Source organism: Laccaria bicolor, genomic scaffold (assembly GCF_000143565.1).
Source record: "Laccaria bicolor S238N-H82 LACBIscaffold_41 genomic scaffold, whole genome shotgun sequence".
NCBI classification, from domain to species: domain Eukaryota; kingdom Fungi; phylum Basidiomycota; class Agaricomycetes; order Agaricales; family Hydnangiaceae; genus Laccaria; species Laccaria bicolor.
In genome coordinates this window covers 250,159-272,433 of record NW_001889912.1, presented here as the reverse complement: position 1 = coordinate 272,433, position 22,275 = coordinate 250,159, and the positions used below count along the sequence as shown (strand labels likewise).

The 22,275-nt window shown below is 45.3% G+C and overlaps 10 protein-coding genes across 10 annotated transcripts in view; 4 read left to right on the top strand and 6 right to left on the bottom strand.

Moving 5' to 3' along the window:
• Nucleotides 1-424: 424 nt before the first annotated feature.
• Nucleotides 425-1,205, top strand: LACBIDRAFT_309694 (uncharacterized protein; the record flags this gene model as incomplete). The annotated part of the gene is made up of 4 exons (XM_001887022.1): nucleotides 425-483; nucleotides 534-759; nucleotides 808-1,053; nucleotides 1,107-1,205. 4 exons carry the CDS (start codon nucleotides 425-427, stop codon nucleotides 1,203-1,205), a joined length of 630 nt encoding a protein of 209 aa, XP_001887057.1.
• Nucleotides 1,206-3,562: 2,357 nt separating this feature from the next.
• Nucleotides 3,563-3,841, top strand: LACBIDRAFT_309693 (uncharacterized protein; the record flags this gene model as incomplete). The annotated part of the gene is made up of 2 exons (XM_001887021.1): nucleotides 3,563-3,766; nucleotides 3,818-3,841. The coding sequence occupies 2 exons, from the start codon at nucleotides 3,563-3,565 to the stop codon at nucleotides 3,839-3,841; spliced, it is 228 nt and encodes a 75-aa protein (XP_001887056.1).
• A 3,083-nt stretch (nucleotides 3,842-6,924) lies between these two features.
• Nucleotides 6,925-7,137, bottom strand: LACBIDRAFT_309692 (uncharacterized protein; the record flags this gene model as incomplete). Its single annotated transcript, XM_001886947.1, has 1 exon — nucleotides 6,925-7,137. One exon carries the CDS (start codon nucleotides 7,135-7,137, stop codon nucleotides 6,925-6,927), a length of 213 nt encoding a protein of 70 aa, XP_001886982.1.
• Nucleotides 7,138-9,363: 2,226 nt separating this feature from the next.
• On the bottom strand, nucleotides 9,364-9,770 carry LACBIDRAFT_169454 (uncharacterized protein; the record flags this gene model as incomplete). Its single annotated transcript, XM_001886946.1, has 2 exons — nucleotides 9,364-9,468; nucleotides 9,525-9,770. Coding segments are annotated over 2 exons (351 nt in total), but the record flags the coding sequence as incomplete, so codon positions are not given.
• Nucleotides 9,771-12,092: 2,322 nt separating this feature from the next.
• LACBIDRAFT_332474 (uncharacterized protein) lies at nucleotides 12,093-12,730 on the top strand (the record flags this gene model as incomplete). The annotated part of the gene is made up of 3 exons (XM_001887020.1): nucleotides 12,093-12,327; nucleotides 12,357-12,397; nucleotides 12,611-12,730. 3 exons carry the CDS (start codon nucleotides 12,093-12,095, stop codon nucleotides 12,728-12,730), a joined length of 396 nt encoding a protein of 131 aa, XP_001887055.1.
• A 238-nt stretch (nucleotides 12,731-12,968) lies between these two features.
• On the bottom strand, nucleotides 12,969-16,264 carry LACBIDRAFT_309690 (uncharacterized protein; the record flags this gene model as incomplete). The annotated part of the gene is made up of 12 exons (XM_001886945.1): nucleotides 12,969-13,757; nucleotides 13,817-13,948; nucleotides 13,998-14,203; nucleotides 14,257-14,469; nucleotides 14,530-14,686; nucleotides 14,740-14,831; nucleotides 14,890-14,899; nucleotides 14,952-15,617; nucleotides 15,665-15,676; nucleotides 15,729-16,097; nucleotides 16,154-16,186; nucleotides 16,256-16,264. 12 exons carry the CDS (start codon nucleotides 16,262-16,264, stop codon nucleotides 12,969-12,971), a joined length of 2,688 nt encoding a protein of 895 aa, XP_001886980.1.
• A 1,455-nt stretch (nucleotides 16,265-17,719) lies between these two features.
• On the top strand, nucleotides 17,720-18,177 carry LACBIDRAFT_309688 (uncharacterized protein). The gene has a single exon (XM_001887019.1). It carries the CDS (start codon nucleotides 17,900-17,902, stop codon nucleotides 18,068-18,070), a length of 171 nt encoding a protein of 56 aa, XP_001887054.1. The 5' UTR covers nucleotides 17,720-17,899; the 3' UTR covers nucleotides 18,071-18,177.
• A 693-nt stretch (nucleotides 18,178-18,870) lies between these two features.
• Nucleotides 18,871-19,314, bottom strand: LACBIDRAFT_309687 (uncharacterized protein; the record flags this gene model as incomplete). Its single annotated transcript, XM_001886944.1, has 3 exons — nucleotides 18,871-18,891; nucleotides 18,944-19,210; nucleotides 19,261-19,314. The coding sequence occupies 3 exons, from the start codon at nucleotides 19,312-19,314 to the stop codon at nucleotides 18,871-18,873; spliced, it is 342 nt and encodes a 113-aa protein (XP_001886979.1).
• Nucleotides 19,315-19,602: 288 nt separating this feature from the next.
• On the bottom strand, nucleotides 19,603-21,009 carry LACBIDRAFT_332472 (uncharacterized protein; the record flags this gene model as incomplete). Its single annotated transcript, XM_001886943.1, has 7 exons — nucleotides 19,603-19,954; nucleotides 19,977-19,983; nucleotides 20,076-20,138; nucleotides 20,192-20,224; nucleotides 20,275-20,343; nucleotides 20,485-20,561; nucleotides 20,951-21,009. The coding sequence occupies 7 exons, from the start codon at nucleotides 21,007-21,009 to the stop codon at nucleotides 19,603-19,605; spliced, it is 660 nt and encodes a 219-aa protein (XP_001886978.1).
• A 1,020-nt stretch (nucleotides 21,010-22,029) lies between these two features.
• The window catches only part of LACBIDRAFT_332471 (uncharacterized protein), a gene marked incomplete at both ends in the record, with an annotated part of 1,152 nt that continues 906 nt past the window's right edge, over nucleotides 22,030-22,275 (bottom strand). Inside the window, one exon of the mRNA XM_001886942.1 lies at nucleotides 22,030-22,151. Within this exon, the coding sequence (XP_001886977.1) occupies nucleotides 22,030-22,151 (122 nt within the window). The remainder of the gene's footprint in view (nucleotides 22,152-22,275) is intronic.

The following is a 22,275-nucleotide window of genomic DNA, read 5'->3' as shown; positions in this document are numbered from 1 at the left end:
TGAAAGTCCGACCAGGGGTTGGGTAGGTAGGTTGGCTGCAGGCCACCTAAAAAGAAAAATGGAACCCCTTATGAAATTATCTTGAAATGGTCCCAGAAGGCCATCCTCTGCAGGATTTGAGTCCTACTAGGTCCTAATAAGCTCCCAAACCTGTAGATGAGCCTGAATACAATGATATTTGAGGATGATGTTATAGTTTACAAATATTATTACTCTTATATTAAGGAAATGCCTGGCTTTCGTGGGTGCATGTTTGGCTAGCCCTTTGGCACCTAGGCTCTCTTGGCTCTTTTGTTGTAGTAATCCTCCACCTAAGACCAACGCACTTGGCCAGGCTTGGCCTCTCCTCATGTCATATGGCCACTAAATAATCACTCTTTCAGCACCTACACTCTCTCTGCTCTTTTGTTGTTCTCCAGCTTTCATGTGTACATGTTTGGCTCCTGTCCATTTTCTGTGCTCAAGCTGCCGAAGTGAAGCGAGGCATGTCTTGTCTAATCTTAAATTTTCTCAACCAAGTTTTAACATAAGAGCGATAATGCGGGTTCCGGATCTGAAAAACAAACATCGGATTTTGGAGAAGATGGCGATGATATAATTGCAGAAGAAGGTGGGGAGGACATGACTGGTACTTCAGAGTTCACAGTTGAACATGATGAGGAGATCGAGGGAGCGATAGGTGAAAATGAGGAGATGCTGCCAGTGGTGGCGGACATGGCAAGTATCACCAATGACAATGTGGGCTCAGAGAACGACAGTGTGAGTATCAGCTAAACTTAGCTGAGCAGGTACTCACACAATGTTTAGCGCACTGTTCCTGGGCTGCTGTTGGTGACAATTTCAAGTGTCTGCAATGTTGGTGACACCGTAATAGCTGCAAACAATAACTTAGTGGTGGAAGAGAGGCCTTCGGATGAAACCGGGCGTTCAAAACGAAAGCGTGTTCCAAGGCAGATGCCAGATGCCTTGAATGGATGCCTGTGCAGGATAGTGGTGGACTCCCTATCAGATGGGGTTCTTGAATGTAAGAAGCTTGGTTGTGAGATGCAATGGGTAAGACTATTTTCCATATGAAAAAACTTTTATACCACTCACCTGCATTTTAGTATCACCTAGATTGCATTTTGTTGGACATTGTTCCACGAAACTGGGTTTGCGAGGCCTGTGAGGCATCTGGGACAAGTAGAGGGACAAAGCGATCATGACAATGATGTCACATTACCATATATGGAAATGTGCCTGATTACGTAGGTAGGTAGGTCAAGCTCCAAGAGCTTAAAAAAAAAATGACCCTGGGTATTTTTTTTAAATCCTAAGACCCCCTTGCATGGGAGGGGAACATTTGGAAAAGATGAAACCAGTTTGCTTGAGCAAATATATGGGCCCTGGTCACACCTAATGTTGGGATAGCTAAACAAAGGTACAATAGATAGACTAAAGTTCAGTTAAGTGAAGTAGAAAATTGGTAAGTCAGAGTAATCACCTTGATGTTCATGTATGGACATACATAACTCAAATGATTGAGGTGGTAGTTGATATATACACAAGAAACATTGCTCAATTATACTGATTAGAGTATCTTGAGAAAGTGTGGCACTTTTTCTTCCCAGGAAAGCATCCTGACTATATTTGAATTTTTCCTTGTTGGGAAAGGCAGGGGATTTTTTAAAATCCCAGCCAAAGAAATTTGCTTTGCCTTTCCCAAAGCTGGTCAAGGGCAAACAAAGGTTGAAATATTCACAAGACTTTCATGTTTGTGATATTGTAGTCAAAGTGAGACCATTGAGTAAGATTAAGAGGAAAGCTGAAGCAAAGGGTTCCTTTGTTTTCAGATGCTGTGGAAAATTGATACATGCGGGGGGGAGTATGAAATTTTTGAGAAAGGATTCTTTGTTCAGACAATGCAACAGAGAAGGCAATGCATGCAGGATCTGTTCAAGTATTCTGAGGGGGAATATTCAAATTTTTCCAATTACAAGAAAGAATGTTACTCTGCATACTTATCAACCTGTCCTCACAATATTCCAGCCTGGCAAAAGTGTTGCACTTGCTCTGGCTACCCCACTTTGGAATCTTGTGCTATGTTCTTCTAGATATAACCTATGAAATTGATGAATGTTTGCAAGAGTACATGTGGGGCCAGTTGAATTTATTTTTATCTTCACAAATCCTTCTGTACTCTTGTAGTAATATGTATCACTTATTTATGAGAAACACTTTTCCATGTAAAGGTATGCCAACTACATAGAAGTAGAAAGGAAGGTAGGAACACCACCTCAGCTCCTCTTTGCTAGTCAAAAGTTAAGAGTTGGTCATCCCCACATCATGCTGGATGCCCTCTGTTGGTGACCCAACTTCAGGGTGTGTTGCTTGCATACCCTGAAGCTAGTGCTATCAGTGCAGCAACAGTGCAGAAGCCACCATGCCAAACTCATGTTTTTCAGCTCTACTCTCAGAATGGTCACTCTTATAACCTCCTTGGAGGCCGAAAAAGTAGCCACTAACTTCTGAAAGCAATTTCATGATGTTCAAATTATTTCTGTTGATTATTGTCCTATCTTTTGAGGGGCAACCTTTTCAGCTGAAATGAAAATTTAATAGACCCAGCTGCATATTTCACCAATGAAATTCTAAGAGTAGTATGAACCTATGAAGTGACACCATATAAGCAAATTAACTACCTTGTCAAGGTTATGTTGAATTCTTTCCTCTGAATTACTCAATGATTTTGCATCCCATCGTCAAGGGAGCATAGTATTAATTTCCGAAATGATCTCTGAGGGTACATGAAGGCCATTGCGGAGGATTTGGGTTGCAAGAGACTACTCCTTTGGTGCCTTTTTTTGGCCTTTCTTTCTTTTTTGCCTCCAAAGTTCGCTGATCGGATCTTATCTTGTCGGAGTTTTCTAATTTGGCATCAGAACCAGTTCTAACTTGTTGTGGACGTTCCTATCAAGGTTGCTGTTATAATAAGGAGCAACCAAAGAGTTTTTGGTTACAATTTTGGTCCCATCCAGGGTGGCAACCTGGTTGCAACAGGTGGCAACAGAGTTCCGGCATGATTGTAGCCAATTTTGGGCTAAAAAATGGAAAAATAGAGAACTTTCAACAGTTAGCACTGGTTAGAATGCCAATTCAATGCCATCCCAATCTCGGCTGGTTGTGACAAAAGAAATAAATCTCCGACAGTCTCCCCCTCCTGCTCTACTGCGATTTGATCTTTGATGTCGGGAATGAGTGTGAATGAGACTACAATCTCGCATACAAAGCACATAAAATCTGAAATCGAGCAGACATAAATACATCAACAGTCATAGACACTCATCTCTAATTGTGACAAAATCTAAAGCGATCTAAATAAGCACAATTATTTCACTCAATTTAAGGTACTGAATGTTAAATTTGATAAATTGCACCCATCACTGGATTCTGATCCCTGTGGGAAATCACTCGTTTTCAGTGCTTCTACCTTGATAACAACATCTTGCCTCTCACGATGACTACTCCCCATCCTTCCCCATTGTGTCTTTGCTGCAACCGACCCCTCTAGGCAACACAACCAATGCGGGACCACATTGAGCATGGCTCCCATCCCATTCTCGCCTTCAAGAGGCTACCACCACGCTCGTGCATTGTCATTTATGAAGCACAAAACAAAACACACCAGAATAGGAAACGATGTGCCACAAGCCACACCTGGGAAGTTGCTGGGAAGTGGGGGGTAGCTGGAGCACAAGAGAAGGCCTATGCAGCAGGGGAGCTCAAGGTGAGTATGAAAATTCAACAACACATGCATTCACTGACTTGATTTCTGCAGGATTTAGATTCCCCTGCGACATAATCCCCACACCTTGCCCTCCTCTCGCAACTCAATCTTGAACATCATCTCGAATCTCTCATCAGAGGGACCTGGGAAGGTCATGTTTGGAAGTTGCTGTAGGGGTACTCAGGAATGAGAGGAAGTCCATACCAATTCCCCCACTCTGTAAACTCATGTAAATGCTCCTGCCCAATATACAATATTGTTGCATAAATTCACATTGGAAAGGATGGAATGGAAGGAGATTCTTGCAGCTGATGTGATATAGCTGAAGGCTTCCTGGCTGAGCCAAAAGACCCTTAAATCGGGTGCAGGGATATGCCAGCTCATGGAAGTGCACCATAAATTATATTACAAACATCAAGTTGCCTGTGCCCACAGCTAATATGCCATACGTGTATTACACTTACCCATGGCTTGTAGGATATACACCCTGAGGCGTTGGTGCATGGGTTGGCAGCTGGGAACCCATGGCCACGCTGTCGCCTACCAACATGTTGGAAGCACTGAACATGCCGCAATGAGTGCACCCAAGTGCACCCTCATTTGACCCTCATCAATTTCCCCAGAAACCAGAAAGTTTCAATGCCATGATTGTAGGGGTTAATCATCAAGGAATAAATGCAATGTAAGATGGGTTTTGAGGGCTGGGAATACCTATCTTATCATAGAGATATATATATCTGATCTGACCATACCTTCTGTGTAATCTAAGCAAGTATCCAGCTTATATAACGCAAAATAAATCTAAAAGGAGGAAACAAACCCTGATGATCTCGCAAATATAAGCAAGTATCCAGTATCCCACTTTCCTACAGCTTGCAAACACTCACAGAACGCACTGCTGCAGCTCAGCAGAGTGTTCTACAGGTTGCTTGCTTGTGTGATTGCATGCCGTGTTGATATTGTGAGGTTAGGATCCTCCCTTCCTCCTCTTCTCTTTTTCTTTTTTCTTTTTCTTTTTCTTTTCTTTTTCAGCCCACAAACACTGGTATCTGGCCACATAAGCGAGTACACCGCCAAATTGAAAAAATGTGTGTGGGACCTGGAAGTTGAAACATGATCAGTACCTTTGTCCATCTGGGACAAATATTGATCGGTTATTCTCACAACATACACATCCAGCTAATACCAGTGTGTCTCCAGGTCGATGTTGGGGTGACCTGTCACCAACAGCTGGGGATCAGCTGGGAGGACAGCTGCCCCAGTCTATGTTAATTCCCTATGAGCCACAATTCTCAACATTCATTCTAAGTATGGCTGTTCAGGTTGATGTGTTCAGTTCTTATGCAGTGCAAGGAGGAGCATAAAATATGGCATATATTCATAACACAACAACAAAAAACATAGTATCATAAAAATGGTGACATCCTTCTGTAGCGGCCATTTGCCAGCTATTCCTGCCTCTGTTCCCAACAACACCCTCAAGCCCATCCCTATCTAGTGTTTGCAAGTTCAGTTCAGTCCGGTTTTTTGCCCCCAAAACATGCAACCGTGGACCGCAACCGGTCTAGGACCGACCCAGATATTGAGGGAACCAAACCGAACCACCTAGGACTGGTCTTTTGCGGTCTATGGAGCTGGTTCAGATCAATCCAGACCGGTTTTTTTGCGTATAATTTATTATACCAATATAAACCATTTATATCTTGACTATTATTACTCTGAAAAATAAACAGCTTATATAAAATAGTAAAGCATGTAAGTATCCGTCATTCTACCAATTTGTAAGAGATTTAATGAAGATTTGACATAGCTATGACTGAAACTGAATTACATCTCCTAGAGACTCGGGTAAAATATGGATTTGGTTATATCTTTCTCAATTCTTACTTGGATATGTAATGCATGTGACTGTTTAACCGGTTGCAACCAATCAAAACCGGTCTTTGAACGGTTTTAAAAGATTTTCAAAATGAGGCAACCGGCAACCAGACCAACCCCAAATTGGGGCAACTGCAACCGAAAAAAAGACCAGACCATGGACCGGTTCAGTTCGGTCCACCAGTTTTTTGCAGTCCTATGGACTGAACCTTTAAACACTATCCCTATCAATGTCCTCCAAAATGCAATGGCGAAATGGGCATGTCGAAGGGGAGTCTTGAGAAAACTGGAGGGGAAGTGGTAGTATAATGGCTGGGGTGGGATGCGGTGTGGCTTGGCAAGGCATTAAAACAGAAGTGGGTGAAAAGATGTTGATGTGATGATGGACCGACTGGCTTACACGTTGTCTGTTGCTGCCACCTGAAAGTGAAACCTATATATCAAAAAAGAGTGAGCGGTCATCGTTAGGAAATGTTGTCAAGTTGAGTCTACAGAGAAATAAAATACAAGTGGGGTATTGGGCGCTGACAAAAGCCCAGGAAAGCGACAAGACCGCGGCGGCAGTGAAGCAAGAACATGCAGAAACACTAAAGGTGAAGTGGAAGGAGGCATGGAAGGAATCACCGCGCTACGCAAGGTTTCAACATGTGGATCCCAGCTTCCCCTTCAGCAAATTCCGAAGACTCAGTAACCTGCTCTCAAGATCGCAGGCAAGCTTACTGATGCAGCTGAGAACCGGACACATACCACTCAATGGTTACCTATATCGCATAACAAAGTCAACCACCAGCCGCTGCGACGCATGTTGGAGGAGAAGGAGACAGGAAGTAGCGGAGACAGTGGTACACTATCTATTCGAGTGCCAAGAATACGCGGCGGAACGGTACGACATGGATCGGGCGTTGGGCCGCCACTCAAGAGATTTCCAAGCGATCCTGGCGAGCTTAGACGTCATAAAGGAGTTACTTAAGTTTGTGGGAAGGACAGCCAGATTCAAGAAGACCCTCGGGGAATCCATAGGTGACGTGTCTCACTTGGAATCCGAGGAAATTTGACAGGTAGCACCACTTCTTCTAGGAAACATGTAAACGACGCAAGACACTTGGAAGACAAACTGGCGCTGCGGCCAGCGGGTTCGCCCACCATACCCCCCCACTCTCTTACCCGCAACTCAGCCTGCGGACTTAAGCACCAGAATCGCATCGCAAGCCACAAGCACATATAATCAAACGACAGAAGACAGTAACGAACATCATATTTTCCTGAAAACACTCGTCCTATTACCGGCTGTACCTATTGCTATGCGATCGGGTACTTAGAAGACAAAACACCAACCAGCCGGACTGCAAAGTTAAGCAGAAGACAGGACTACCCCGCTCGCCTATAGGATGCACCTCTAAACGGCGTTTCCGTGCCGGACTAGGAAGGGGAATGATCGCCATGGGCGTGCCCTCTCCAGTGCAAGAGGTGATCCTCAGGGGGTCAGGAATCATAGGCACTAGGGGCCTTAGGTAGTCTACGAAGTTGTAAAGTCTGATGTGGGGCTTCGCCCCGATGGACTATAAATTTGACATTAAAAAAAAAAAAAAAAAAAAAGCGACAAGACAGTAATGAGCGCGCACAGGCGCACAGGAAGTGGACAGGCACAAAGGAGGAAACAACAAGGGGGGACAGTACAGAGTGGAAACAAGGCAACATAATGATAACAAAGGGGCAAGCAGGTAGATGGGCAAGGGGACTCTGAGGAGAGATGGTCACAGTGGTTGTGGTGAAGGAGAGAACATTGTGTTTGGTTGTGGTTGAAGTCGGAAATGACCAAATATGGTGCAGAGTTTAAACAACTTGGTGATTTTCATCTCTCTCGTTAATTTCTCGCTAAGGTCGAAATCCGCGAAATCCTTGCTTTTTTTCACATGTGAGCATTTAGAAGGACTCATTAGATACTTTATTTACTCTCTTGTTATGAAATTTCTCTTGAACATTATAATTCAGCGCTCGAATAAAATTGGCGCCACAGGTTATACAGAGGAGAATGGAAAACCTGTGAGCCAGGTGTTGCACTGCTAGAGCTGATGTTTACGGCTAAAGCTCCGACAAACCTGCCAGTCATGCCAAATGCAGCTACATCAGAAACCTGTCAAGCGGAGATTCACTGGCTCTGGTGTCATGTCTGGGACAAGGACACCGTTTTTCAAAAATTACATATATGGTAACTACATGTAAATATTATATAGGGCTGTATAGTGTAGTGGATTATTGCGCTTTTTTGATCTCCTTTTATGGCCAACCTAAGTTCAATTCCAGCGATTGACATCTTTTTTTTTTTTCACAGAGATAATTGAATCACAAATATGTATCTTGTTAGAAACTTGACAGATTGCTAGGAAAATTTGTGAAATATATCCTCTCCCTATCTACCATTTAAAAATGGGGCAGGCACCTATCAGGGGCCACAACTATGAGGAAAAAGGTTAGATATTATGAGTGAGTCTTCCCATCAGGATGCATTTTTACACATGAAACCACAAGACAGGGGATTATGCCAAAAGCTCAGATTAATTGCAAAGCAGATTTATGTTCGAGTTCCTCATGTTGAGCTAACAAGGATAAAGTACTGAAAATTACAATGAACAGGAATAATGATGGCTCTAGTGTCATGTCTGGAACAGCTGAGAATGTTTCAATTCCTTTCAAAAATGTGCATGTAAGAAGCAGGATACTTTACACTGATTATATATGTAGAATTATAGATCAACAGCAAGGGTTGTTCAATTGTGACAGATTTATTGTCAACTTTAGATAGATTTATTGCAACACAGTCCAGATCTTGAGATTGTTACAAATTCTTTCTATATGAAGGTCAAGACTATGTGAGGAAATATTAACAACATACCAGCACTCCTGTATCAGCATTTTTAAAGCAGTACAACATTTTTTTACCCATTGATTCTGTCTTTTTGTTGCCTTTAATGCAACAACCTGCCATTAGGAGGAAGAAGTGCATGTAAAGTGCTTCCACATACTCTGAGATATTCTACTAGCATCGACACATACTTTGATGAGCAATTGCATTAAGTGGAACTGACTTTATGCTCAGAACAGCACAAATTCTCTTTTCAATGATTTAAAAATGCATTCTGGGTTCATATTAGTGTATCCTATAATTTCCCACAAGGTAAGTGAGCTATTCAAATATTTTTCTGGCCTGCGGCGCATAGCACAGGGAGAAAAGCCAGTAGGAGGTCAACTACTTGAGCAGCTGCCTATTTGGGCGTGGGTGTGAGATTGATGGCTTATGTCTGTTTTTGGACGACCTTATGTCTTTTTTTGGACATGTCTCAATATAGACATAAATTATGTCTATATATGGACATAAGGTGTCCCAGACATGGCACCAGAGCCGATTCACTCCAGATGCCATCAGCATTTTGAACAAATGGCGGTGTAGAAATTACGATCAAGTATGAGAAAATCAGTAGTAAACCTAAGATGTCGTAAGCACACTCCAATCGTAATGGGTGTAGTATAAATAAGTCGATACGTCGGCTCAATTACAACAAAGCAGCACTAAGAGCACCAATGGCTAGAGCGGCTAGGCTGAAATGCGGGCTGAATTGGAGACCCAGCGCACTACTCTTACCAGTGGAAGTGGAAGTTGCTGAAGTGCCAGTAGCAGTTCCCGTACTCGTCGAGTTCCCGCTGCTCTCAGCAATGTCAAGGAAAGCCTCGAAATTATTGGCAGAAGACTCCACAGCGTTGATGGCGAAAACCATTCCTTGCTGACAATGACCAGTCTGTCCGCAGTACCCCCAAATAGGTGCAGTCTAACGTACAAAAGGACATCAGAAGAAGTAGGGCATGTATAAAGGGGGCGACTTACGTCGTTAATCTTAATCTGGAACGTTGGGAACGATGTAGCGTTTGCGCCCACGGGCACGAAGCCAGATTTGAAACCAGAGCTTCCATCTGATTTAACGACAGCGTGACACGGGTCGGAGAAAGAGGATTGGGTAACGGTGTGGTTCTTTGGGTGAAATTCGAACGTAACGGTGTCGCCGATAGCTGCGGTGATATTGGGTGGGTTGTAAGCAAGCAACCCGTCAGCACCAACGGTGATCTTATGGTCGACTGGCTGAGCGGCTGGGGTCGGCGCTTCGGACACAGTGTGAGTCAATTATAGATCGAGATGACATGTAGCCTTACGAGGCGTTCCGTCATAACTTGTGTATGTAGTGGTCCAAGTGGAGCCTCCTGCGGTGACGGTAGCAGTTGCGGTCTGCCAGTGCTGGGGAGGTGGGGTGGAAAAGGCACTTTTAGTGGAGGATCCTGTTCCGTTGGTCGCGATGGCAAGTTTTTGGAAGGCGCTGAACGAATGGGAGTCTGGATCGGCGGGTGCGTTGATCGCAAAGACCATTCCTTGATGAGGCGTTAATAAAAGGAGAGCGAGAGTGATGCACTGATATACCTTGACCACAATGACCTGTCTGGCCGCAGTAGAACCATAATGGAGCAGTACCAGCTGGCACCGTGAACTGCTTAACTGGCAGATCCGCCGAACTCGTATTGGCGCTAACAGGCACGCTGAAAGGCAAGTTTAACCCAGTTCCAAGTGAAAAAGTCAAGACATACAATCCGGTTTTGAAGCCATTTGACGACACGCAAGGTGTGTTGAAGGATGATTCCGTGACGGTATGATTTTTGGGGTTACTGACATTTGTCAAAAAGAGGAAGAATGAGGAATGCAAATCGTCTCACAAGATGAAGTTCACTATATCTCCGGCGCTCGCTGTGATGTAAGGTGGGTTGTATGCAAGCTGGCCACCAGCTCCGACTGTGACATTGTATGTGGCCGCCAGTGCAGCGGGCAGAGAAGCGAGAGCGAGCCCGAGAGTGTGTCTATACATCTTGATATATGTGCGTGGCGAGGCAGGGGTGCTGATGATTGAAACCCTCGATGGCTTGCCGCTTTATATTTTTCTGTTGGCTCCGAAAGGCCTCAAATGGCAATGCAGGGTCGCAGAATTACTTCACAAAGTGGTTACCTTGTCTTCGGGTTTCACGGAGATTCCTCGAGCGTACGCATGCGCCAATTGTGGAGAGTTCTGCATCATCAAAATGCGATGTTGAAAAGGCGGTGGTAAGCCGCCCATAGCGGTGTTTTTTTCGATCTATCGCTGACTGGCTTTCACGTGCGTTCATGTGACTGGACAATGTCACGCTGCAATGGTGGCAATTTGAGGTTAGATTCTTCCGACTTCGCCGGTGCCCCAAGCGCCGCGTCAGCGCTCGGGTTACCACCAACCCTTCTAGATTATCATAGCGCCCAATCGAATGGACCAGCTACCATCGGGCAAGGGACGAAATTTCGCAAATAAGTCGAAGAACCGTGACTCTGGAAACACTTGCCCAACACCTGCCAGTGTCTTTCGTGAACAGATTGTTTGCGGATTCTCCGAGTCTGCGCCCTTGTGCTTGGGCTTTGCTGCAAAATGAGAGTTACTACACTTGCTTGCTTGCACAAACTAGGCAATGGGCATGTCGGACACGCGCGCCCACGCGCGCGACCACTACTACCCGACCTTCAGCCCCAGTGAAAATCGACCCTAAAAAATGGCCAAATGGATCGGTGGAGCCCGATCTGAACAGGGGAAATGGCCGGAAATTGGCAAATATATCGATTTGATCCGGAGGAACCCGATCTGCACGGGGTCGATTTTCACTGGGCTTCAGCTTCAGCGCTGATGTAGTGATAAATTTTCCGAATTCCTAGAAATGCAGGAACAGTTTCCAATCTTTCCAATCAGGTGCTATGTATTGCGGATGATAAATATCGATATGTTTTCCTTCACTAGTTTCATGTGCTTAGTGTTCCAATGGCTCGTCCTCGGTTCCGTGCCAGACAGGTTTATCTTTCTGACGTTGAAGGCAACAGGCATCTTGGAGTTCAAGCATATCCTCAATGTTGAAGGGGTTTCAACGCCAACCGCTCCCTCACTGGTTCCGTGCGTGTCTTGTGTCCACTGTATCGCTCACAACTCCGCCGCCAGCTTTTACGTCACGGACATTTCATGTCTGGCTTTATTTATGGTTCAGAGCTTCTGTTCGGTATCTTCCTTTTAAATACCCCCTTTCCTTACCAAAGGCGTCACCCTACCACCAAATTGCCTCCACCGGGTGCGCCGACATCAGAAATCGTCTCTTCCCGAATTATGTAGAAAGATTAGGAGAATGAAATGGGAAAGTTACGGAATCTTGCCTGTTGAGTCTAAAATTTCCTCTCAAAATCGAAGCGTATGTACTTGCGAAAGGCCTTGCCCATTGATTCTGTCGATCACTGAGGTCCAAAAATGTGAGTAGTGCCTCTCCTCTGTAATTTCATCTGAATCGATAGTCTTCGCCTCCTTTCTTCACGCTCCGTCGCCCGCGCGCTACGCCTCTGATTACCACCATGCAGGTGATACTCGCCCTCTTCATGTGCGCGATCGCGCTCGGCGCCCCAACCACCACACCGCCTTGCACATGCACCGAAATATTCGCCGAAGTTCAAATATTTGCACAGAATGCAATGTTGAACATCTCGCCACCTCTGAACCAGTCACAGTTCACAGGCTTTATCACCAGCCTCACGAGTCAGACTTCGATTGTTACCTCCTCTATCGTCGGATCGTCGAAGAACATTAATGGTATATATAAAATATGATGTGTTCCGCAGAACCTTCAGTCGATTTCTGTTGTGGAGTTTCTGGTTCATGGGTGCGTCTGTTTTTTTCGCCCTTAGAATGCCGCCCCTTATCTTTCCGCTGTCTTTTTGTTAGAGTTGGCCTTGGTCATAGGTACTGGAGCTGGGGTGGTCCTGGATCCAGGTACAACTACTTGGAGGCCGCTATCAGTGAGGGCCACGCGATATTCTCATACAACAGATTGGGTACAGCTGATTCTCTCAATGCTTATCGCATTTCACAATAGACGTCAGGTGTCGGGCTCTCAAGTACACTGAACGGAATTGAGGAAGTACAGTTCGCCACTCAGGTTCAAATTGCGGCGACCTTGGTTGAATCTTTGAAAAACGGTTGGCTGCATCAGTAATTTGTCAAAAAAAATTCTGGGTTTTTCACAACAAATTGGTTTGAAATTGGTAACAAGCGCTGTTGTATTCACAAATGGATAGGTATACAAATTTCAAATTGAAAGGACACGGGGAAGGGTGGATATCCTCATTCATAAAATTTGCAATAAAGGACCCGACAATAGATTTTTTTAATCATAAATAACCACTGCCAATCATGTACAATGATGATAATAGCAGAGGTATCGCACCCCGCACTCAATGATTGCTCCCATGAAACCCATCTAAAATCCCAGACTCTGACATAAACGCACCCCATCTCTCGTCCAACCGTGAATCCCGCGCCGCCAGCCCCAGGTCCGCAAGGCTAGGGTCAGACAGTGCAACCTGTCGATGGGAATGGAGGGTTGGATAGGTCGTGTAATGTGCCTGAACCTGTTCAAGGTGATGAGAATATTGGTTTTGAGGTTGACTATGGGGGACGCCGTGATACTCTTGAGAATTCAGCAGCTGCGGGTTCCCCGAAAGATGTCGTTGTGGTTGCTGCAATCGATGGTACGACTGCTCAGGACCATGGATATGTGGTGGCGGCGGTGGGAGGTGATGAGGTTCTTTTGGCCAACCGTAATTCAAGGTAGGCTCTTGGTGAGTCGTGACAGCAGTGTAGGGTGGAGGTATGAACTGCTGCTGCTTTAACCCGCCTCGGGGAATATCTAACGACTGAGTGGCAGGATATGTCAATGGAGAATAGTGTGAGGGAGCGGAAAAAGGTGGCGGCATGACGTGTTGCTCGGGTTCAAAAGCGGGGGGACGATATAGCGGTGCGTCAGTTTCAAAGCGAGTCGTATCTTGCCCCTGGTCCCTCCCTTTGACAAGTCCTGTATTATTTCCACCGCTTTTTCCCCGCACAAACCGCGTACGCCCAGCAAAAATCGCCAGCTCGTCATCATCATCGATGCTCCAAAGATCCCCTCCCAGGGGTGATGGTTCTCTTTGCGCCAAGGCGAGAGCGTGCCGCGCTTTCTCGCTCAGTTTTTGGAGGATGTGCTAGTGGTGCGAATAAGGGTAAGTGTGCGATTCCATTTTCTACGAGGTAGGGGGCTTACTAAAGCTTTCTGGGCCCTAATGCTATATGCCGCGGCTTTGGAGAAAAGAACACACGCTTGATCGAGCTCTGCCATGGCAGATTGGGATAGGGGTGAGCGGGGACCACGCGTTACTACAGTTCCGAATACGACCTAGGGAGAGTGAGCCTGCGCAAAATCGCAGAGAAGAATTTTGGCTCACAGCTGCACTAAATGCAAACGTCCACATCTGCCAAAACCTAGCACACGAATTCGGGAACACCGCAAACTGATCGCGCACGTTTTTCAAAATAGTCGTCGCAGCGCGGTAGGCTGCTAGGAAGGACGGGGCATAGGTGGATTTGAGTGGATTTTCGGGGTGTTCGATGATGGCTTGGGCGAAAAAGGATCGGTGAATGTACATCAATACTAAAAGTTCATCAAATGTTTTTTGGGACAGGGTGTGAAAGGATGAAACTTACTCGTCTCCTTGATATGAGCCAACAAGCACCTCTGAAAACTCCCTGCCATATCCGCGCCCTCATCATCATCACGCATCCCATCAGGCACCGGGAAATCCCTGACCTTCCTATCCAGTTCCATTATTGTTGAGTAAGTAGGAGCTTCAGCTGTCAATGTCCGCGCTGCGACATCTGCTACGCATTCTGCCGCAAAGCGGAATGCCCATACTTCAACTAGAAGGGAAGAAAAAAGTCAATTAATAGTTAGAGGGTTTGGGGGAATGGGGAACGTACAAGCTCTCCCAAAACCACCCCCAGAGCCAGGTTCTTTTTCTTTCTTTTGACTCCCATCCCCATCATGACCATCCCACGAGGGCTTTTCATCGTACGAGGGGAAACTACAGTCAATGTAAGCCATTGAAAATGAAGGCGGGCGCCCAGTGTTTAGACTCTAGTGGTGGTTCAATAAGCGGAGAGGGAGGACTGAGAAGTGAGCAAACGAACCTGCCATACATCAGCAACAAAGAGGTCCCAAAACAGGATTCGACGACGCTGCACCATTTTCGGTGAGAGGCCCCATCGGGCGCTGTCCCTGTCTAGACGTAAGAGTTAGTGTAATGAAGAAAAGGGCGTCCGGGGAGAGCAGAGACTCACGGAGACCAATCTAGAGCCTCAAATGAGCTAAACGTTTTATGAAGACACACAAGATAATTTACCGTCTGTGAAAGATGAGCAGCAAGGGTCACCAAACTCCACGTCATCTCCATGCTCGTTTCGCTGTTCAAATCACTTCCGCTCATGGCGTTGTAGATACTCAACAAATGAAGCGCCTGGATCGTCACGATCGAAGGCTTCTCTAAAACAGGCTGGAGGGCCAGAGCGGCCCTGGAGATCTGGTGGTAGTGTTCCCCTAGAGCATTTGCGTTCGCCGTCGCTGTGTTGGGTGAAGAAGATGCAGGCGAAGAGAGGAGGGACCCAATAGCAAGTACGATGAAAAGGAGCGCGAGGTCGTGTGGGCCCGAGCGTGCCTGCTCCTCGCCAGAGGCAGGGGAGGGAGAGGGGAGGTGGTATATCATAGGCAGCATTTCTTCGAGCAGCTGGGATTGGGTGACTCCACGGTGGAGCCAGGAGACTTGGGTAAAATAGGTGTTACAGAGGGAGATAGCGGCTGAGTAGGGAGGGAGGTGATTAACTTCAATGAGGTCTTGGATAGAGCGTGGGGCGCCTACGGGGGTGAAGGGGAAAGATTGGGAGAAAAGGGAGAGGTTGAGGTCATCTGAGGCTGCGGTGACGGTCGTGGTCGTGGTTGAGGAGGCAGAAGGAGAGTGTGAGTCATTTGTGGTGGAGGACGAGGGCGAGGGGTGGTTGTTTGATATGCTTGCCTGTGTGGGAGTGAGTTAGTGGAGGGAGGTGGTGTGCAGCCACTCACAAGTAAGAGACTCTGTCAGAGGACAAATGAGCAGGGTATGAGGACGACGAAGATGACGGCATACCTCTGAGCCACCTGTAGGACCAAAGAATCTCGATATTCCATGATCGGAGATAGATAACGTTCCCAATGCATCGATCACCTCCCCAGTCTGCCCAATAGGGGCTGGTGAGCTATCGTCCATGGAATCCCCTCCTTCATCCCTCAGGCCTTCCCGAAGTTCATCCGTGCTGACCAAGTCATCATGAAGTAATGGATGCGGGTCAGCAGAATGTTTCGCTTGAAGACCAGCTAACGCATCTTCAAGCTGTCGGATCCGAGACGAGAGTTTCGCAATGCGACGGTGGAGGTGCTCGGTCGCTGCCAGCACAAACCGTGTTCCTTGGCCGGTAGCCAAGCTGCCGTTGGGGCATAAGGACGCGCACCCTCTTCGCTGTAAGACAAGGTAAGGAATGGTTTAGAATTATGGGTATCAGATAAAGGACAAACCAAACAGGATTGACAAGGAATTTGCTTGTCGCACTTGATTTTGAGTCTTTAATAGCATCCAAGTCAATTTGATCAGCACCCGATGATCGCATTCCTCCCTACCTGCGACATTCCGCACAACTAACCTGCGAAAACGTGAGATTTCGTCTTGACAGCTAGCATATTTCAAATGAAGACACATACCTCGCCTAATTGAAATCCACGCGAAAGTCGCAATCAGCCTTTCAAGGTTCTCAAGTATATGTACTATGCCCTATCAGTACTTCGGCAGACCCTCTCAGTCGGCACTTTCCTGATCTCAAACTTTCCACAAAACATCTTGCCACAAAATTTGAGACAGGGCCTCCTGGGTATAATCCAACCTAACTCCACTTTTTTTCGTCAAAAAAAAACGAAGAATTGGCGAAGTTCTGTTTTTTGGCCAGTCACGGTCTGTCACGTTCATCCGCCAAAAATTGTGACATTTGTGACCGCCGACTGAGAGGGTCTGCCGAAGTACTGATATAGCATAGTATAAGCGCTTACACACCTCGACTCCGCTTCATTTCCAATTCCCTCCCATGTGTCCCGTCGTACCGATACTCGTCCATATCCTTCCTACTAGCCCGCCGCTTCAGTTTGGCTTGTGTCGGTTCCGCTGGCATGTCGTGGTCTGATGCACAGTCAGTCGCTTGCGGTTGTTGGTGGTTATTCCAAGGTTATTCACTTAGGTGGGAACTTGGTTTTGCTCGGCCCCCGAGGACGTCTGCTTTTAACACTTGGCCATCAGTAAGATGGCAAAACATAAGGGGAAACGGTTTCGGCGGACTTTGAAATTTGGATAAGCGGCCTGTCTGGATGTAAGTAAGTAATTGAAAACGGCTATAACTGTTCTTACATTCACAAGGATTCACATCGCAGACATGTGAGATCGTCTGTGTCAGATATTCATCGGCACGGGAATGACTGAGAAATAAAAAACTGCTTTTGCCCAACTGCCACTGGCATGAGAAAAAGAGAAAGAAAATCCCTGTTTTACCAGGGCAACAACAATGATTCAATGACATTAAGAGGTCTGTCTTGGCACAAGAAAGAGCAATATTATAACTCCTTGTTCCTGTCCCCTCATGCCAGAAAAACTTTTCAACAACAACACTGAATAGTTTCCTCACCGCTTCTGTGGTAAAACGGTGCCCGGGGTCTGTATTTATCTTCCTTTCAGGCCAACAACATTTCCTATTTTCAGTCATTACCACATCAATGAGTCACCGATGATATCCGAGGTTTAAAATGGGGTTTTCAGCAAGTTTTCAGTTGGAAAAACCGTGGAAACTAAATTGCCTGATCACCAAGGGGGTGGCGGAATGTGGAAAAGAGACCAACACTCACTTTTTCTTTTTCAAAGTTCAGCTTGACACACACCCCCCCCCCCCCCCCACCTACCTTCCTAATAAAGTATGTTTTTTCCACGCTTATGTTTTCTTTTCTTTTTTTTCTTTTTTTTCTTTAGGTGGAACAAGTCAACTCTTGAGTCAACTATGCCTATGCACAGGTGGTCAGCCATCTTTTGCCTAAGCTAAACAAAATGGCTTTAAGATATGTACTTGTTCAAAGATGTATGGTAAGTAAGGACAAAATGAGACGGTGTTTCTTTCCGAGCATCAATATGTGATGAAAATCCTCAAAGGTAAATGGGGAGTTGAGGAATCGAGTTTCTGTTGTGCATGGGGTGGTGCGTGGAGCGAGGATAATTTCCATGCAGTGTAAATGTTCAAAAAACCAACCAAAAACACAAGCACGGTGGCGGGGACTCTAAATCCTTGGACCATTACTTACCTTTGGATGCATCGTCATCCATGGAAATCCGTGTGTTGCTGCATGTCAAACTCTACTAAAACATCCAAATTGCATCGAAAGTTCCAAAAGGCACATCGCTGACCACTTTGACCAGCAAATTGATGGGGGTCACTTTTTTTCCCGGCCTTCGGCTGGACCACCCCCCCCACCTACCCTTGGTTCAGGATCCACATCCTGCTACCCCCTTGCTGATCACTGACTGCAGCCCTCAAAGTTCTATCTTTATGCTTGATGAGCTATGATGAGTGAATGTCAGACAAAAAAGGTTCTGTGATGATTTTTACAAGGTTGTTTCAAAGACCATGTTTCTGTGTGCCCAGACATCACAAATCAGTCAAGTTCCTTCTTCCTGGTCAAGTTCCTCCCTTAGGTTCACTACATAACTTGAATACATATCAAAATATGCGACAGAAAGTTGCAACATCACAAAAGACCCTGGGCTTTGCAAACTACTTGCCTTCCCCTCCTTTCCCGGAGCAAATCCTTTTGAAGTCAGGTGGAAGTTGACGAAAGACCTTCCATATAAAGGCCCCAAAACTTCACACAATAGCACAGTAATATTGTAAGATGTAGAGGACTGCACTTTTTCTAGGAAAAGGGGGCACTTCCCAAATTGATACAATTGATACACAATACATGGGATTTGATACAAGCTTTCACAGATTGAGTGATCCACAAGAAATCAAAAAGTGTCTGTGTGAGATAATCACAACTTCTGATGAGCGTATGTTCACAAAAATGAGCCAAAGCACAACTCACAATGACTGCAAGAATTGGAGCATTTCTCTAAAATGATCCATCAACAAAGAACAATACAGTGTGGCCACCTCTCAAGATATCCATAGGCTGTGGGTAGCAAACAGCTTTTGTTGCTGCTTCTGTTAAAGACTGGCCACCACACACTTTTAAAAAAATAAGCAGAAATTATTGAAAACAAAACAGCTGATAGCACACCATTGACAGAAACTGGTCCAGAGGCCTCTTAAATCTCTTTTCCCAACAGGGCTTGGAGGTCTGGCCTGCCAATCCCAACTGATATGCCGGGAACAAATAATCCATCTGAATATGATCCCAAAAAATTGAATTTCTCCGCGATTCTATCCACAGGAGAGAGCTCTTTGGTGTGCTTCCCAGTGATATAGATTTGGACGTCAATGGATAATCCTGGGACAAGACCATGTAAGCATTGGCTGAGGGAGTCTCTGATCCAGTGTAAATTTTCTTCTTTCAATGGTTAGCCTTGAAAATACACATTTGGGGAGCTAACATACCTGATTCCTGGACAGATCATACAAAGACAACCCGGCAACACGTCTTTTCTCCATGCCTCGCTTGACTTTTATCTGGACTTAAAAGGGAAATGGGAACCTTTGAAGAGAGGACTCACCCAGTTATATCAATAAGGAGAGGAAGTATGAATGCAATTCAAGAACCCCCTTGAATAGGTTAGCCAAATATTGAGTGTCAAAAAGGTTAATCGTACCAGCAATGAGGATAGAAGTAGAGTACCCAACAAGTGCTGGGGGAGAATCATACAGACCATCTAAAAACACTCGGAACTTTTCCCCCTCTGTTGCTCTGTCCTGCAAATTTCGTGTGAAGCTGTCATGCACTCAAGTAAAAAAAACGAGCTTGTTCCCAGATGGAGAAGGATTGGGGTCATAAGTCGTTGATATCGTGAAAGGGTGGGCCTCAAATGGCAAGGACAAGAGTCCAGGGAACGAGAGATAGGTGGATTGACTGGTGACCCAGCAAAAATAACTTGGTTGGTGAAGGGTGATACAGAGAAATTGAGAAGAGAGAATGTCGACAGATGCATCAAAGTCTTTCGACATTGAAGCTGTTGGTTTGAAGTAACCAAAATTGATCATGCAAAATGCATGAAACAATCTAAACCCCAAAGTATCATGGTGGGTAAGATTCCATAGTAGACCATTCTGATTGATAAAAATTATTGTATGTCCCCTAAAAGAAATTTGGCACTTACTGAATATCTTTCAGTTGAAAATATGCAGCAACAAGAAGCATCATTTTCATTCGTGAGTGAGTCGGAATCCAACAACCCCAAAAGATGATAGGTACTCACAAGACAAGGACACAGTGCATAATGAAAAATAATTGATAGGCTCACTCATGCACAGGGTGAATGCTAATGATGCATAATAGCACGAGGGAGCTGAGGGCAAACAAGCCTACACGGACCAACGGCAAGGTAGCTGGGGTGCCCGATGTCATCTATAACAAATGACAAGGACATGGGGTGTTATTTTGCATGAAAAACTCACCTTGCCCAGAGTGTGAAGCCAAGCCATAACACACAAGATGCGAGCCATCATTCTGTGGAGATAGCTCAACTAAATACAAATGGTTAGTGTGCTCCCCTCTGTGACTTTGAAATACTCTTTTGTACCTTGGTGTAGTTGATGCCAGTTATCTCTACACAACATGATATTGTGAGAGATAGAAAAAGAGAATGGAAAATTTGTATAACTGACATGAAATAATGTTATTGTGGGTACCCAAAGCAACAATAATGGGGACTTGTGACACTGCGATAGCGCCAGCCCTGTTTCTGAAATAATGTGGTTCAAATTTAATTCCAGTAGTTGAAGTTGCTAACAAGCTATACCTTTAGTTGAGTGATCAAGATTAAAAGTGAAAAACTCACTGTTAACTAATGCAAAGACAACAAGAAGACATATGTATGCCACCATCAAGGCGACCTCTACCAGATTCAAAGAATACAACAATCCGAAGGAGATTGTCCACCTAAACCCAATAGAATGGGTCACATCTGCCACAGCAAGCGGAATCCTTTGCAGAGAGACAGCTCCTTGCTTGGTGGGGCAAGTGAGAAAGATGTAGAACAGATTGACAACATGAAACAAAGATACAACAGCAATCAGACCAGCAATCACCCAAACCACTTCCTTCAGATATAACACAGCATGGGAAGCTCACAACTGCTTGTTGAGGGCACTATTTGACAGAGCAATGCCAATGACGGTGGGCTGCCCCATGATGATTGAGATCCTGGGCTAAGAAAAGGCATCTTTTATATGTAGAACACAGAAGAATGCAAGGGTTACCTGGAGATATGGAAACATAGAAGTAGAAGTGGATGGCTTCCAGAGCTGGCCAGCAGTAAATTTATGTAATGTTGCTTGATGGCTAGTGACCACTCTGTTGCACCCTTGACCCTCATCCATTTGGCATGGCCCCTTCAAGGGCTAATCATATGCCTGTCCAGTGTGTGCAATATGTCTCCACCTTCTTTTCAGTGTTTCTTGGAAAAACCTTTCAGAAGAGTTGCAGTTTGTGGGGGTCATGATGCAAGCAAAGGAAAAGTCTGTTGAATTTTCCTATTAGCTAGAGTATGTTTTCCCTGGGTTGTAAGGCCACCAAGTTGCATAGAACGAGCACGAGCAAAGAATCTCAAAGAGTATGTTTTTTCCAGGTGTAAGGTGGCCAAGTTGCATTGAATAGATATTGAATGCGAGCATGAGCAAAGAATCTCGAATTATCATTCCTATAGGTAGTGACTGTTCCCATGAAGGTCTTGAGTACTAACTTTGGATACAGGTCTGTTTCTGGATGCGGCCTTAAATAAGTTGTGGGTTACCATCATTGGGGAAATGTTATTTTGTGTATGAAAGACTGATCACTGTATCTGAAAATGGACATTGGTAACACATACACATAGATCTTGTGGAGCCAGAGAGACCAAGGAGGAATCATTTGCAAGGAGACGGGAAGAGATGCAATTGTGGCGCCAAATCCAGGGAGCTTTGAAAGACAATCGGAACAATGCAAGAACACAGAAGAAGCAGACAGCATGCGGAGTATGACAACCAAGTTCCAGTCTTGTGGAAATATGATCTCTTTGTCATTGACTCATTGTGATGCTCTATTTGTCTGGTTACAGTAAACTGGTAACCAGTTCCTTCTTCCAACATCAACACGACTATCTACAATGATCAAATAAGAAGCTAAGTAAGTGCTAAATTCAAGCTCTCACTGATCTAGAATGACCAGTGCTCTCAACAGAGGTCTTTACCATCCCCCATGTAATCCATGTGGATTCCAGTGGATTCCAGTGGAGTCCAGTGGATTCCAGTGGCCCAGTTGCTAGGCCAAGTTGGCTTGCACAATGCCCAGTCCACTGGACTCAAGTCCAGTCCAGTCCAGTCCAGTCCACTGGACTCTCACTGGACTACAAGCCACTTTCCTGAGTCCAGTCCCAGTCCAGTGGACTATGAGTCCAGTCATAGTCCACTGGAGGGGGA

Excerpts from the sequence above, each read along its gene's own strand:
- LACBIDRAFT_309688 (XM_001887019.1), top strand. The coding sequence starts at position 17,900 with ATGTTCAAAAAACCAACCAAAAACACAAGCACGGTGGCGGGGACTCTA.